General features: G+C 45.4%; 1 protein-coding gene across 6 annotated transcripts in view; it reads right to left on the bottom strand.

Annotated features, from left to right (window-relative positions):
* Positions 1–17,129, bottom strand: part of Pdgfra (platelet derived growth factor receptor alpha) — a 46,262-nt gene that overhangs the window by 12,474 nt on the left and 16,659 nt on the right. For all 6 annotated transcript variants that reach the window (XM_005080777.4, XM_013121045.3, XM_040747206.1 and 3 more), the window contains exons 6-18: positions 14,972–15,143; positions 14,690–14,879; positions 12,472–12,587; positions 10,836–10,962; positions 9,281–9,474; positions 8,461–8,555; positions 7,930–8,062; positions 5,823–5,927; positions 4,984–5,094; positions 4,599–4,752; positions 3,330–3,496; positions 840–955; positions 384–506 (exon numbers count right to left, since the gene is read on the bottom strand). In XM_005080777.4, coding sequence (XP_005080834.1) covers positions 384–506; positions 840–955; positions 3,330–3,496; positions 4,599–4,752; positions 4,984–5,094; positions 5,823–5,927; positions 7,930–8,062; positions 8,461–8,555; positions 9,281–9,474; positions 10,836–10,962; positions 12,472–12,587; positions 14,690–14,879; positions 14,972–15,143 — 1,803 coding nt within the window. The remainder of the gene's footprint in view (positions 1–383; positions 507–839; positions 956–3,329; positions 3,497–4,598; positions 4,753–4,983; positions 5,095–5,822; positions 5,928–7,929; positions 8,063–8,460; positions 8,556–9,280; positions 9,475–10,835; positions 10,963–12,471; positions 12,588–14,689; positions 14,880–14,971; positions 15,144–17,129) is intronic.

The following is a 17,129-nucleotide window of genomic DNA, read 5'->3' as shown; positions in this document are numbered from 1 at the left end:
AATTGAACCCAGATCCTCAGGAGGAACAGCAAATGCTCTTCTTAACCAATGAGCCATCTCTCCAGCCCCTGCTGAGTGCTTCTATATGTCAAGCACTGTCTATAACACTTTATATGAATTACCTAAATTATTCCCTGGTAGCAATTTAGGAAATGGGTAATGCTACCGAGAAATTAAGGCATGAGATAGACAATAAACTTGGCCAAATACCAGCCCTGATACCAGGGTGTCTGTTAAGCCTAAGCTTTCCCTACTGAGACCTCTGGGGCCAACTAATGAACCTTGTGACTCTATTTCAAAACTATGACTCCTGAATTAAGAAACAACACAACTTCACAGGTTAAAGGGGTTAGGGGTAAACAGTGAGGGTGGTGAGAACATACGCTGCCTTTTGACACGTAGTTGGAATCGTGCATGATGTCTCTGGCCAGGCCAAAGTCGCAGATCTTCACAATTTTCCCTTGTGCCAGAAGGACATTGCGGGCAGCCAGGTCCCGGTGGACACACTACATGGGAAAGAAAGAAACCACTTCAGAATGGCTCTTCCTGAGGCCAGGTAGCAGCACTCCTGCAAGACGGGCCACTCCATGGTGGCATTTGAAGGGTACCCTGGCAAGAAGAACTTGCCCTTCCTCCCAATCCTGACTCCTCCCAAGGAATGAAGGGTCCTGGAGGCAGGTAGACACCCAATGACACCAGACTTTCAGCCAGTTTGGGGAAGCCACAAAGAGGCAGTATTTACTCCTTGCTACTCTTAGATATTCCAGCATTTCTTTTCCATGTCCCCTCCCTCTGAATCCATGGCTGGGTCTAAAGAGGTCTCTGTGCCTTGAACTTACATTTTTGGAAGCCAAAAATTCCATTCCTCGGGCAACTTGATAGGTGAAGCTCAATAAATCCAGCAAAGTAAGACCCTCGGAGTCATCATCGGAAAGGAGGTTTTTGTCTCCTGAGTCTGTGGGAAAGGAATCAAATGTGTTGGTGTTGGCTAAAAACATGGGATCCCCCAGTACCCTTACACCCCTAGTCTGGCAGCTTGCAGAAGTTTGTCCAAGGATCTCCTCCAAAAAGCACTTTCCCTTAGTTTCTAGACTTCACATGATACAGAAACTATGCAAAGGAGCCTGGGTGTGGCTCAGTGGCAGAGAATTTGCCCAGTATGCATGAAGCACGCATTTCAACCCCCAGCACCATAAAAATAGAAAGAAGAAATAATAGCTCTTCCTTCCAAAAGAAATATATACAGGTTGAGCATTCCTGACCCAAAATCATGACTCTAAAATGCTTCAAACATCCAAAACTTATTTAGCACCAATGTGATGGCAAAAGTAGAAATTCCCATGCCAGACTTCATGTGACAGATCATAGTCAAAACATAAGCACACTAAAAAAAATATTGTATAAAATTACTGTCAGCTATGTGTCTGAGGTGTGTATGAAAAGACATGAATTTCTATTTAGATTTGGCTCCCAACCACTAAGATATCTCATTATGTATATGCAAATATTCCAAAATCTGGAAAAAAATTCAAAACACATTCAGTTCCAAGCACTTCAGAAAAGAGATACCCAGCCTGCATGCACAAACATACCTGGGGGGCAGACAGTCATATGCATAATGATCAGTCAAACCGACCTCCTCCACAGATTCTCACATACAGACTTTTGTTTGTCCTCGGATTTCATTCTCCCCCTAGTCACAGTCACCTCAGTCATCTTGTAGACTCACACACACACACACACACACACACACACACACACACAAACACACACACACAAACACACACTCACAAACACACACATAGACTCACAAATACATACACACACACTCACAAACACACACACGCACACACACTGAAATCTTCTGTGGCAAACTTGAGGTTTGCTTTTTTTCCTTTTTCCTTTGTGTGTACTCTGCCAGTCAAATCAGCTAACCAAACAGACCAGGTGGCCATCTTAGAGGAGGCTGCCCCTGGCCAGGCACCGGCCTCCCCTTGTAACTTGCCCACTTTCCCCCATTCATCCCATCTGGAAGGGCCCCAGAGTTTTCGAGGAAGGCAGTCTAGGCCAGAGTTCGCAGTCCTTGATGATTTTCAGGCCATTCATATTTTTTCCAGCCAGCTATGGGAAGGCCAGAAAACCGTGGTCTGCCTGCCAGCAGGACCCAGGCCGAGCATGACTCAGGCCCACCAGCTCTGCCCGGGAAGCAATGTAAACTATTTTTAACCATACGGGAGTGGAAAGGAAGCACTGCTTCCAATAGCTCTCATCGGGTAAACTTTAAGACGTGTTTGGAAGTTCACCCGTTTGGCAATGGAAAGTGAATGAACTGCAGATATGGAAAATACTACTGCATATTGGCTTTTACAAAACAAGCACATATTTTTTTCATGGACTGTACCTTCAGCGTAAGAACCCTGAAAGCATTCAGAGCTCATTGGAGATTTTTTTTTTAAATTTCAAAACCATCTCCACGGTGGCCGAACAGTTTTACAGCAGCTGACGAGCAGCTCAAACCCCCAAAAGCGGGATCACAAAAGGTCAGGCTCATCTAGACACTGCTCACTGAGTGTGTGGTTAAGTGAGAGCCCTGGAGTGGCCACCCCAGAGCGGGCATGGGTGGTCCATCTGGTGTGGCATCGCCACACGGCACCCTGGAGTTGACAAATGAATTCATCCCCACCACATACATACACTTCTGTTTTCAAAGCAGAAGGGACCACTTTCAAACCAAAGTCAGCAGAAATACTTGTCAGAAAATGTAACCTCAAACTCACTACTCTCCAGTTACCATCACAAATTGTATGTTAAGAAAGCTAAAAGCAAGGATTATCACGCACACAGAAAAAAAAAAACCACGAGGAAACAATATAAGACTGCCAACTTTCAGTGTGGTCATGAGGGCGGGGGGGACCCACCAATTATCACCACTTTCATTTTTTTAACAAAAGACATACTAACAAGAAAAGATCATTATAGCAGGATGAATTATTTATTTAAAGCAACTACATTTCGAGTTTGAGAAATGCATTACATATCTGTCTTTGTTCTCTATTTTTATTTTTACAATACTATGCTCTTTTTTTCTAGTGCTGGAGAATGAACTGTGTACACACCAGACAAGCAATACACCATTGAGCTACATCAATCCTGTTGTACGCTTCTCACTCACAGACCACAAATCTACAAAAGACATCCAGGCCCAGCTGAACAGGCCTGCACTTAGGGATCACGCCGTTTGACAGATGTCCCCCCTCATCCAAGTTTTCCTTCCTCACATCAAACTACACAGAGATCACATTGGCCAGAATGAGCACGGACATTTTTACCTAGCATGGATTTCTTCTTATAGGAGGCTGGCCGATCATACAGCGATCTCTGGATGTCAGAGTATTTAGAGACTTCTTTCCTTTCGAGCATGGGGACATACTGTGTGGCATCGGCTTGCTTCATGTCCATGTAGTCACCGTTGTTTTCAAAAGATAAAATCACATAACTGCAAAAGACGAAACAAAACAAAGACATTTCACCCTGAGTGGCCTCTAATTCGGTCACTCAGTGGACAACATGCTAATGTGGGTACCTACAGAGTGCCATTAACTGAGGGAGGTGTCAGGGTACAGGGACGAACATATACAATCCCCATATGCACACTGTGCATGGGGTGGTCCAGGCAGACAGACGAACATGAATCCGTCACAAATGCCCAGGTCATCTCAAGCCCAGGCGCACTGAGAAGAAGGGATGATTTTGATGACGTGGAAAGAATATGCCCATCTGGGAGGAAGAAACACTTCTCTAAAGAGTCTGTAAAATCAATACTGTCCACGTGGAAGGAAAACACTATAGACAAGTCGGGCTCCACAAATGGTAGTTGCCACAATTCTTCTTGTTTTACTTCTCTGTCCTCTGTGTAAGTAGCAGAGACATCCCCAAGGGCCACAGGAAAGTCCAGGTCTACATTCCCATAAACATACAAAATGCTCTGGGTCTGGTACACTGAAGGGTTGAAAAGTTCATGATAGTAAGGACAATTCGCCATTGTCCTCTGTTGGTTCAGTAGCCACGTGGCCGTGTGGCTCAGACAGACAATTCCTGCGACTCAATAAGCTGAGCATCCATTTGGGGTCCACTAAGTAATGTAATAGCAAGGGAGGTCCTTGGACTTTCTGGTCCTACAGATCCTCACATACCTAGTCTTTACAGTTTGGGAGTTTAAGCAGTAGAGCCAAGTGAGTATCACTGGCCCAAGTTCAGCAAGGGTCAACAGCTCGAGCCTGGAGATACTCCAACATCTCCTTGCAAGGCACAAATCTAGATATCCCTGGCCAGAGCTGCATTTATGTGTCCTGAGGAATCACATACAAAATAGAGAAACACTTTCCGGAGGATCCCAGCCCCCTGTCAGCACAGCCTTCCCATGTAATGACCTAGTCCAGAACACCTGCAGCTATGTATTCATCCACGATGGCATGGATGGCTAGGTAGGCTCCAAGCCTTGTGGCCCCCGGTGCTGGCTAGGAATCTGTCTGTTGGAACAGGCTTTTTGCCACTTATGATGCTGTGGCAAGGACACAGTGGGCTCCCTTCATACTTACCTCCTTGTACTATCGTCCGCAGGATTCAATCCAAAGATGTCCAGCTCTTTCTTTGGCTTCTCTGGATGCCGGCTCATGAAGCTATCTCTATTCTTATGCAAATAGTTGACCAAATCCCCATAGAAGCAGTACTCAGTGATGATGTAAATGGGACCTGTGGGGACCAAATATAAAAGCGAGGTATAAAAAACGAGGAACAAAAAGAAGCCGTAACGATCAGAACCAATGAACTTTCAAAGAGTCAAGACAACCAGTGGGCTCCATTCACGAGCTTTAAGCTCGTGAGGCATGTTTGGGGTGCAGAGAGGGGACTGTGTGCCTGAGGCTGGGTTAACACAACCATGAGTGTTCCCGGCACATACCCACTCCAGGTCAGGGAGCCTACCTGACTTGGTGCAGGCTCCCAGCAAGTTCACGATGTTCAAGTGTGGTCCCAAGTGGGTCATTATCTTCAGCTCAGACATGAGAGCTTGCTTTTCACTGGATCTCGCTGTGGCTGTTGGAGTAAAGGAGATTGCAGTTCAACTGAACTACCTGCTCCTGGTTCTCAGACAAACACATCTAACACTGTGATTCAGTGGTATTTATTTACCAAGGGTTTCAAAGAAGAGTCCTAGATGGTGCTTAGTCTAGACTCTACTGAGTGAGAGACAGTCAGTGAGTGAGAGAGAGAGAGAGAGAGAGAGAGAGAGAGAGAGAGAGTGTGTGTGTGTGTGTGTGTGTGTGTGTGTGTGTGTGTGTGCTCTTGCCTATACAAATACGAATGGAGGCCAGAGGTTGATATCAGGATATCTTCTTCAACTATTTCCCCATTATATTTTGAGACAGGGTCTCTCACTGAATTGGCTAACATAGCTGGCCAGTGAGCTTCCAGGATCCACCTGTCTCCTCCTGCCTCCCTACAGTGTTGGTTTATGGCAGCACATCACCACTTCAGGCTTCCTATGTGGATGCTGAGGGACCAGAACTCAGGTCCTCATGTTGTCACAGAAAGCACTTTACCCCATGAGTCATTTCCCAGCCCCATAGTCCCTAGTTTTTATGTTAAAAAAAAAGTCACTAGAAATGAAACATCTGATTTTTAACAATGAGGAACAAAAGCAAGAGAAACCTAAGTGAGAGAGAAAAAACAAAAACCTGAAGAATCACAACATGATATTAAGTTTACTGCCAAGTCACTTGATATTTGCAGTGTTCAAAGCATCCCTGAGAAGACACACTTACGTTTAAGCATCTTCACTGCCACCTTCATAACAGGCTGGGACCGGCTTAATCCGTAGGCTGTGCCTTCAACCACTTTCCCAAATGCACCAGACCCCAAGATCCGACCTGTGGGCAAACAGAACCATCAATGCCAGCCCCAGGCTCCCCTGCTCTACCGGCAGAGGCCAGCTCACAAGGGTGTACAGCTGGGTGGGTGTTTTTCCTGTACTGAGTAAGCCTAATTATTCCTCCAAGTCATCATGTCAAAAAAAAGAATTGAGCCCACGGGGAAGGAAATTAGTGTAATTGCTTTTGTCAAATAACATTTGCAATGGAAAGGAAAACACAGACAAGACAGAGGCGAGCCTAGCCATCCCTGGTGTGAACATGGGCTCCCGCCAGGACCTGGGCTCCTGTGCACTTGCCTCCATGGCTTCCACCCAAGCCCCCTGGTTCTCCATCCTTCTGCTTCTCTCACGCAGACAGAGGCAACCTTTGCATTAACAAATCCTTACCCACTAGAAGTCCTCAGTGTTCCAAATGCCACTGTTTCTGAGGAAGGCACAAACGACCTGGACTCGTCACCTTTTGTCATGAAGGAAGACGGTCCCTGAACCAGAGGCTATGTGTGCCAGCACAGCCCTTCTTTGTGTAGGCAGACAAATAAATAAATAAAAGCTGTTGTCTGCACCCTTAAAGAGACCGTGGTCTGGATGGGGGTGGGGGAAACGTTCAGGAAGTCATTCTGACCATGGACAGCCCAGACAGAAAAAGACACCATGAGTGGACATGCCCTCTCTTCCAGTCTGTGCCTCTGGCATTCCGCCTGGAAAGGTTTTGTTCCTCCAACAAGTTGGGCTTGCGCAAGAGGCCAAGGACAAAGTGATGGACAGCAGGGGTTTTGCTTTCCCCACCCCCGGGGTTATTACTTTTAACTTCTCTACGCTCTGCAGCCCTTTGGGGGAAAGCACGGTAGGAAATACAATCAAGAGACATAGGTAAAGTGAAGCTGCCTCCCTTGCTGATGGTTTGGGTGACTGTAAGATCTGAGCTCAGCTGTGTGTTGGGATGAGACAGACAGATAATACAAAACTACATTTGAATTTGGTGAGCCCCTTGATTGTGACATAAACCTGTAGATCTAACTTCATTCTGCCTCAGTCTGGTTTTTATTCATTCAGAATGTGATTACAAAACTCATCGGGACTTCATTTTTCGGTCCCAATCCTGGATTGAAATCTTTGAAATGTTTGACAAACTATCTTGATTTTTATGTTTTGCTCTAAAGTGTGTGTGTGTGTGTGTGTGTGTGTGTGTGTGTGTGTGTGTGTGTGTGTGTGTGTGTAGCTAGAAGGGAGTTGTTTCAGGGTTCTTGAGACAGGATGTCATGTAGCTCAGGCTGGTTTCAAACTCTGTATGTAGCTGAGAATGACCTTGAACTCCCATCCTCCCGCCTCACTGGGATTACACCACAATACCAGCCCGTACTTTTACATCCTACATTTCATATATATAGAGAAAAACATGCAGATTATAGCATACTGAGCTATCTCACTTCTCAGCTAGTCCTTTTTAATCACAGATGCTCACTTCATTTTCCATCTTTGGAAAATCATTCCACTGATACAATTAAGAGTTCTTTCCTTTTGGTATTTTGATATAGGGGTTCATGTAGCCCAGGCTGGTCTGAAACCCACTACGTACCTGAGATGATACTGAACGCATGATTTTTCTGCCTCCACCTCCCTCTAGGTATACACTACCTATAGGAATAACTATCTATAGGTATATACAATCATGCCCAGGTAATCCCACCCTTTTCCAGGTCTAGGGATAGAATCTGGGGCCTCACACAGGCTAGACAGCTTCTGGACCTTGACTTTCCCTTCTCAGGCATAATGAGCTTATGCTCAAAGATGTCTATGTAGCCCAGGCTAGCCTTGAACTCATAGTTCTCCTCCTTCAGCCTCCCTAGTGCTGGGGTGAAGAGTGTGAGCCACCACACCCACTCTGTGAGCAAATTTCCTACCAGACAGAGTTCAGGTCCCTAATTCTCCTCCAGGCCTATAGCTAGCAAAGTTGTATGGGTAACGCTGGGGTCCTGGGAGGTTTGCCTACAGGAGCTTACCAAGCACTAGTCCATCCCTCGGGAATTCCCATCTGGAGTCGTAAGGCAGCTGCATCGGATCCACATAAATGTACTCGTGTCCATCAGGGCTGATAGATTCAATGACCCTCCAGCGAATTTCATAGCGTGGCTTCTGCAATGATCAGGGCAGGTAACTGGTGAATTACCAGTCTCGAGGCACTCAAGCTTCACTGCAGAATCAAAGTGACCGAACCTGGGAAGGCCTAACATGGTTCACCACACATGCATCTATCATACATGTATCTAACATAGTCCACCATACATGCATCTATCACTGTCCACCACACATGCACCTATCACACATGTATCTAACATAGTCCACCACACATGCATCTATCACACATGTATCTAACATAGTCCACCACACATGCATCTATCACTGTCCACCACGCATGTATGTCACATGTGTATCTAACATACTCCACCACATATGTAAATCACCAAGCCCCTTCTCTGGGCCAAACACTGAAAGAGGCAGCTGTTCTCGCTCTAATGGCTCCAAAGACTCACCTGCTTCCAAATGACAACCAGGACAATGAGTGAGACGATGACAATCACCAACAGCACCAACACCGCGGCCGCCACCGTGAGCTCTGAACGCAGAGCTGCAGGGCAAAAGAGAGACACGGTGGAGAATTTCCTTAGTTATCCGAGGGCAGAGAGCAGAAAGTGGCTGGGCCTGAGTAGGGCTGTCTTAGTGCTGTCGGGGAAGTGTCCAGGCTCACCGGCTCACTTTAGAGGTGGCCAATAACCATCTCTCAAACACTTGCACCCCTGAATGAAGTGTGATCCTCCCCTGGGACAAAGAACTTTTCCCAAAGATGCTCCAAGGATGCCCTTTTGGGCAATTTGAAAAGAGACAGCAAAGGCAGGGAATGAGTTGGTAGCGACTTCACTTGCAGAAGCAACCACCTCCTAAGCATCATGGTGAAGTGAATTTGAAATGTGGCAGTGTGCCTTCTGTTCCTGTCTTGGGCTCCATTCCTTCCTTTGTTTCCTTCCAAGACTTCAACCCAACTCAGCTGTTCTAAGGAGCAAGAGACAAAAGATTCTTCCTCCTCATTTTCCATTCCGACACCAACGAGGAAACTAAAGAGGCTTAGTAGCTATACTGTATTTGACAAACAAAAATGTCCAGAGCCGCCTTGAACGCAGCTGGGTCTGTGGATGCAAATGAAAGCCAGGCCTATGCTTCAAGTGCAGACGGGGCTGAGTTCCTGTCTTGGAACCTTCATTACCATGCCACCCCTGTCTGGGATTCCACACCCCACCTGAGGAAGACAGGGCTTGGCTGGTGACCTGGAGTTGTCCTGCCTACTGAGAAACTCACTAGGGGCCACCAGCTTCAGCTCTCGGTTCCCAGTGCCGAGGTCATTCTTTGCCAGGCATCGAACTGCGATGGTCTCTTCTACTTTGGCAAAGGACACTCGCCCCTCCACAGTACTCCTGCCTCGGCGATGGAACTCTGTGATGATATTTGACACATTGCTGGCCAGAGTTGTCCATGAAGTGTCATTATTACATCTAGAGAGAACATGACAAATTGGAGGTCTAATTACCACGGCTCACAAAGACCAGCAACACTTCCACATTTCTGACCTCGCACACATTTGGGGTTGCTACAGGTTAGCTTTCTCATTTTTCATCCACATTCACTCACATTAAAATTCATTTGCACCTGCTCAAGAGGAGCAATCTCATACTGATAACTAAGTTTGTGAAGGAGGCAGATAAATTCAACAAAATACAACTACCAATCCAAAATCTTGAACCTGGGAGCAAACTGTGAAGACAGCATCAGACGTGTTTAATAATCCCAATTTCTCACTCCTTCAGAAACACCCTCCCTCCTCATCGCCAGCCCCAGGGAGAGCTTCTAAGGGGGCCCTGGACCTGCAGTAGGCTTCTGGATTAAGTTATTGGACCCAGAGGTTCCAGCCCCCAAGTCGTCCCACAGCCCTGGGTAAGGGGGGAGCAGAGAGCTCGTGCTTCAGCAAAGATGCACTGAAAGACTTCTGAACACAACTAGCTGCCATGGGGATAAGTGTGAACACACAGTTCATGGCCCATTTAAGAGGGTAGAGGAGGGACTGGAGGGACGGCTCAGCACTGGAGAGCACATACTGCTCTTGGAGAGGACCCAAGTTCGGTTCCCAGCACCCACATTGGGAAGCTCACAACTCCAGCTTCAGGGAATCCAAGGCTCTCCTCTGGCCTCCAAAGAACAAACTCTGTGAGCAGTCATACAGGCCCTGCTTTCGCTTCTGTTCCTATGCCAGGCTAGCCACTAAGACAAAGCTGACCAAACCAGAAAAGTGAGCTTGCCAGCAGTGGTGGTGGCACACCTGTAACCCCAAAACTTGGGAGGGCAAAGCAAGAGGATTTTAAGTTTGATGTCAAACTGGCCTGTATAGTGAGACCGTGTCTCATAACAAGACTGAGCTAAAAATATAGGCTGGTGCAGTTAAAATCCTTGAATGACAGTGATTCTTAAAATCCTTCTTGTCTTCACACTAGAGACAGTTTTAAAAGAGAACTAGAAAAACAATGGGGGATAAGAGGGGAAAGTAAAGGCCCTTGGAGATCATACATGCACACATGCATGTGAGCGTGCGCACACACACACACACGCATGCACACACAGACACGCACACATGCATGCACACACGCACTCACACATGCATACACACACACACACACACACACACACGCACGCGCACACACACGCACGCGCACACACACGCTCCAGGGGATGGAATCCACTTTCGGAACCCTGCTACGGCACAGAAGAGGTCAACCAAAGAAATCAGATGCACTTGAGGTGCTTCACGTCATGAGAGAGACACTCTGACCACACAAGAATAGGGAGCATCTGGTTTCCATACTTCTTGATATCCTTGCAGATCATCCACTCGATGTCCGGAAGAGGTGTGCCCTCAGCTGTGCATCTCACAGTCTGTCCCCCGCCAGAGCCATGGTGGTCATCCACCAGCTCCAGGATGGATGCAGGAACTGCAAGAGGAAGGCGGAAGTCAGAGCCTCGCCATTCTCGTCCCTGGCCGTGGAGGGACATCCCTCCAAGGAACATTCCCATGAGTTCAGAAACGGTCCTCAAGGCACCAGTTCTATTAGACAGAAAGAAACACTCTAGCTGGAACAGACCCACTCAGCTAATAGCTTCTTCAGTGCCAGTGTCGGGGGCTTTGCGCCTGGACGGTTAGATCTGGATGGGGCAGAGGGAGAAGTGCCTGTGGCCCTTCAGCTTGGAAGGCAAGGAGAACACTCCAATTATCTATGCATTTGGGGTTTCACTAATGGAACTGACAAAAGCATAGGTCAAACAGCCTTCACCCAAATGCATCCGAGGGACATCACTAGTTTTTAAAGATCCTTTTGCCAATTTGTAGTGAAATAAGTTAGAGACAGGCAAGTGTTTTGCCAGCACGTACAAATGTACACTGCATGAGTGTCTGGTGCCAAGGAAGGCCACAGCAGGATATTGGACCCCCTGGAACTGAAGTTAGAGATGGTTGTGAGCCACCATGTGGGTGTTGGGACACGAACCTCAGTCCTCTGCAAGAGCAGCAAGCGCTCTTACCTATGAGTCATCCCTCTAGCCCCCTGATTGGTTTTTAAACATGGGATTCCATCACAAAGTAATAATGGTAAGCTGGAAAATATGCATCCTTAATTTACTTTTACATATTTTAAAGTAAATAATAACTTAAACTAGATAAAGCTAGATAAATATCTCAAAATAAATATTTAAAAACTAGACTAAATAATTCATACTTTAATTTAAAGTAAATGATAGTTTCAACTTAATAAAACTAAATAAATATTTAAATATTAAAAAACGAAACTAAATAAAAAGTTTAGCTAAATAATATGCACTTTAATTTAAAATTTTTTCCTCAGAACAATCTTTTCTCCAAAAGTGATTTAGATTCAGACCTTTTCAGGAGTTGAGTACTAATGACAAGTCTTAGGGAAGGACTCAGCCCAAGTATGCAATTCATTTATACCTTCATACACACCTTGCACACATAGCTGGGTGGCAATTTTACACAATAGTTTTATATGCCTGAATATTTTCTGACCTGTCACAAGATGTCAGGTCAGGGTCGTCCACTTGTGACATCACATGAATACTCAAAAAGTTTCAGACTTTAAGTGACATGTAGAGGCACATGTCTGGAGTCTTAGCACTCCGGCAGGAGCATTGCTATTTCAAGGTTAGCCTGGGCTGCACACTTAGACTCTATTTTGTCTCCTTCCTTGATTTAAAAAGAAAAATAAGTCTCGGATTTCGGAGCATTTCAGACTTTTGGGTTAGAAATGCTCAAACCAGACCTGAATTTGCAGGAGTGACAACATGACCCCTGACATGTGTGGTGTCTAGTCCCTGCTTCTGCCCTAAGGTCTTGCTTTTCCTCCCAGGCTATGAAGAGAAGAGCCAAGCTGTCTTCAGAAGACAGTCAGTTGCTGAGACAGCATGACCTTTACATGACTTTTACATACCTAGAGTTGACAGCTCAAACGTGTAACTCTTCATGTCATCGTCGTTTTGAACTACAATGGTATAATGGCCACTGTCTTCTTCCTTGGCCCGGATTAGCTTTAATTTGCTTTGATATCTTAAGAGAAGAGAACTTTACTTCAATAAGCAGTAACTAAATTGTTTAAGCAATTACAGTCTTTGATTGAAATTTTATTTCTGGAAAAAAAGTTTCTTTTCTTTGTTAATGTCAGTGTCTTTTCTAGAATTCTTGATCTAGCCTCCACACAATGAAAAGTCTCACTCATGGAAGACACAATAGAAAACCGAGTATTTCTGAGATAAGTCATATCCAGGAGCTACCAACTCTGACAAGGCCTTATCTCTGAGTAAAAATAAACTTTTTTTATAAGGAAAACACTTAAAATGTCTCAGTTGGTAAGACTGCTTCCCTAAAACTGTTTGATGGAGTGAATCCAATCCCCAGAACCCACAAAAAAGGTCAGGTGCAGAGATTCCCATCTACAGCCCCAGCACTCCTGTGTGAGATGGAAGGACACAGGAGAATTTGCCCCAAAGCAATTGAAACAGCTAGCCTGGAATATTCAGCACAGAGGCAGAAACAAGAGAACCTTCAATGAGGTATAAGGCACCAATGGACTCCTTAAAGCTGTCCTCTGACTTAGAGGTGCTTTGCATGCAGTGTGTGTGTGTGTGTGTGTGTGTGTGTGTGTGTGTGTGTGTGTGTAAATACAGTATTTTCACATTTGGCTGTCATTATAAAACATCCCAATACACAAAAACAGCTGGGATGGATCAAAATTGAAGAAACTACTGGGCTTTCTATGCCTCCCTTTCCTTACATATAAAATGGGATAGCTGTGTGTACAGAGCACTCATTCTGAGAATTCATTAAATGCTATTAAACGTGGGAAAGCATTTCATGGGCTCCAAACTTCTCAGAAGCAGGGCTGTGCTAGCTTTCCCTCTCGGGCCACTACTGGACTGGCTTCAGGACTGGATTTCCTTAGAGGCCACCTACGCACACCCGGCTGTGGATGGCCAAACGGCCCAGGCCATTCATAGCCTACGCTTGTTTAGCCAAGAAAGCCAGTGAGGTCACTGGTTTTAAGCTCCATGAAGCCAGGTACTCACTCACCTGGGCTGCCCGGCCCACCCACAAATGAAAAGACTAAGTGCTGGAGGGTTCTCAAATCACATTAGCATGCAGTTCCCTGAAAAGCCTGCCTTCTTGACAACACTCCTTATTACAGCCTGTAATTCCTGCTCAGACACATGTGAAATGTCAGCTGTGCCAGGCTGACCCTGCGTCCCCCAGCACTTGCAAGCCAAGGCATGAGGGTCACTTATGAGCTTGAGGCCAGGCATCACTACATAGCAAGACCCTGTCCCAGGAAAACAAATAATAGTAATAATAATAACAAGAAGCATAACGATAACTATTTTAAATGGTTCAGTAGTTCACACCTATAATCCTAAAAGGTGTGAGGCAGGAGGATTGTTGAGAGTTTAAAGTCAGCTTAGGCTATATATCCTGTCTCAACAAACAGAACCTGTGCCCCCGACTCCTGGATTCTGCGCACAACTCACAGCCGTAAGAGAAAAGGAGGGCACAATGGTAGAGTGTTTGCCTCGAATGCAAGCCGCACAAGAGACCCAGGGTTGATGGCCTGCCCCGGGAGCAAGGGAAAGCGGAGCTGCTGAGATGAGAGAGCCTGCCAGTCACCCAAGGCCAGGATCCAAATGACTCACTGACTCAAACTCAATTGGACTCCGCTCTTATTTTCAGCGAAATCCTGGATGGGGGGAGATACACTCCAGCTGACGGCATTTTGTTACAGGTGGGTCCGCACATAAATTACCTCACATGTGAATCAGTTCCTGTGTCTGTTGAAATAGGATGACCATCATGGATTCTACTGAGCCCAAGAACATCCAATTCCCCCACCTTTCCTTTCCTTTTAGCTAGATCCAGGATGCTGTCTTTCATTGGAGGACAGAACCTTTTAGTCCTTTCTTTCCATTTTGCCTTAAATACCTATCGATGCATTATGGTCAGGCTGCAACGTTATCTCTAAAGTGTGGCAAAGATTAAGATGGGACTGTAAGCATGTCTTTGCCTACATCAGATAGGCTGTGTGGTCTGCGTGCCCAGGCATACACCAACATCTTCCAGAGTAGACGCATGTGACAAACGCGACCTTTGAAGGCCTCCCTTACCTTGTTTCCTGGCTCCTCTGCACATCAGTGGTGATCTCGGTGAGATTCTCAATCAGAGTCAAGTTGTCCTTCAGCCAAGATATCCTGGGAGTGGGGTAGGCCTGCACCTCCACCACGAACTCTCGGACCTGATGCAAGTTGACCGTTTCCAGCTGGCCAAAGGTGGGTTTGATCTCAACAAAACCTTTCTCTGCACAAGCAAGAGTTCCCGTTACATAACAATCACTGCATATGGATCCCAAGGACCGTGAGCAACTGACATTTAAGAAAATAGTATGGTACCGTGGACAGAAATGGTGACTTTCTTCATTTCTTTGACCTCCTTAGTGGCCTGGCGGGCAGCACATTCATAATCCCCACTGTCTTTCACCGTGGCCTTGGGCACCGTCAAAGTGTACACCAATTTGATGGATGGGAGTTTGATCTCCTCCAGCATGGTGACGCCCTTGTTTCTCTGCACACAAGAAAACTAAGGTTTGAAAAGCTCCTTCCAGAGTGACCCTAAAACGACTTGTGGATGCGGGTGGAGTCAGCTCTAAGTGATGGGCACTCTGTGGGAGGCTTGGCCATCGGGAGGGTGAGCATACGTGGGAGCAGGGGTTATGTAGGAAATCGCTGTACTTTGCAATTTTGCTGTGAGTCTAAAGCTGCTCTAAGACATAAAAGCTGAAGAATAGAAATAAAAACTAAGGATGTAGAGGGGAGGAGCCAACAAGGCCCCACTCCTCCCAGGGGACTTGGAGGCAGTTAGTGGTTGCTTGCTAGGAGAGACATTTTCTTCAATGATGCAGCCACTGGTAAGTGACCCAGATTCCCTCCTGTCAGTAGCCCCTTGCCCGTCCTTCTAGAAACAACTCTCATTAAGCTAACTGGGGTACATACAAGCAGTAAACAGGCATGAAAGAGGGAAGAGGACTAGCTTGGAAGAAGGAAATCAGCTAGAGTGGGAAGAGAGGAGAGTTAATGGTAGATGGGCATAATCAAATGCATGGATGAAAATGATGTAGTGAAATCCATTATTATGTATCGTTCATGTATGGTAATAAAAAGTGAACATAACCCCAAATCTAGATCCTTAGGGGGAAAAGGCATGCTTTAAAATGGGATTAGAGGTAGGTATGGGGCTTACAGCTGTAATCCCAGCAGGTGGGAGACTGAAGTAGGACTATTTCCCTGAGGCTGAAGCCATCTTGAGCTACATAGCAAGTTCTAGGCCAGCCTGAACTATTGAGTAAGCACCAGAAAACCAAAAGACAAGCAGAAATTAAAACATTGGGCTGGGGCAGTAGCTTAGCAGTGAGTCATGTACTTGGTGAGTGTGTGACTCTGGGTTCAGTCACCAATATTGCAGAGTATAAAATTCATTATTAATAAAAAATAAATAGAAGGAATGATCTGTGTAAACTGACTATACAATGCACTTTGGGTATAGATAAAACAGACTGTATTGGAAGAATAGTACATATTAATTATAGATATCTATCTATACATGAAAATTTCAAAAGGATTCTTTCTGAAATCTGAAAATGGCCCTGCTCTGAGAATCAGGTTTCCCTATGTCTCCCTACCCTATATTTGACAAAGTTTCAAAAAGAAACTTTTGGTACTTTTGTAGGGGGAAAAATGTGTTTAAGCATTTTATGTATTTGGGTACCAAATATCATGTGTTTCTGCTTAAGAAGTATCTACCTCTCATAAATGAAAAGAAGCTTTATGTTTTAAGAGTTAAAAGCAATCTAGAATGAAGGAAAAAAGTATCAAATCACCTTATAGTACAAGGAGTATAGACAGTGAGTGTTTCCTAATGCATGTAGTCGATAATGTCTAATTTAAGAACACCCAACTTGCTGGGCAAGATGGCTCAGTGAGTGAGGGCACTTGTCATGCAAGCCTAGAAACCTGGGTTCAACACCTGAGACCCATGTAAAGGTGGAAGGAGAGGACTGACTCCAAGAAGAAATAGTCCTCTGGCAGTGACACCAATAATGTCAGGAGGCAAATAGAGCCAGCAAAACCACGGGAGAGAAACGGCCAGAAGAAAGCAAAGGTGTTCAATTACAAAAAGACCAGGGTACAGAAATTTACAACTCATCAGTAAGGAGAAAAGTGCATACATGATTCATATAATTGACACATGGGCTTGTTCCCCATACAGAATTGTATGTGTGCATTTTGCTCCCTATGAGGCCCCCATCCACAATATTAAACACCATATCAGCATTAGATTCCACACTCTTCATACACATCTCTTATATACTCACTATAGCCATCAGAATGAATGAGACTTTATACAAAGTTCCAGTTCTTTATATACTATTGTACAACTTGATGGCTGTAGACCATAATAATATAAGTGCCTAACAACACTATCAGCTGCCTCAAAACCCGAAAGCATGTGAGTCAAGACAATGAAAGTACATGACTACCGCCACAATGAGGG

This window comes from Mesocricetus auratus, unplaced genomic scaffold (assembly GCF_017639785.1).
Source record: "Mesocricetus auratus isolate SY011 unplaced genomic scaffold, BCM_Maur_2.0 Super-Scaffold_100006, whole genome shotgun sequence".
NCBI lineage: Eukaryota > Metazoa > Chordata > Mammalia > Rodentia > Cricetidae > Mesocricetus > Mesocricetus auratus.
This window is presented reverse-complemented; position numbering and strand designations above follow the sequence as displayed.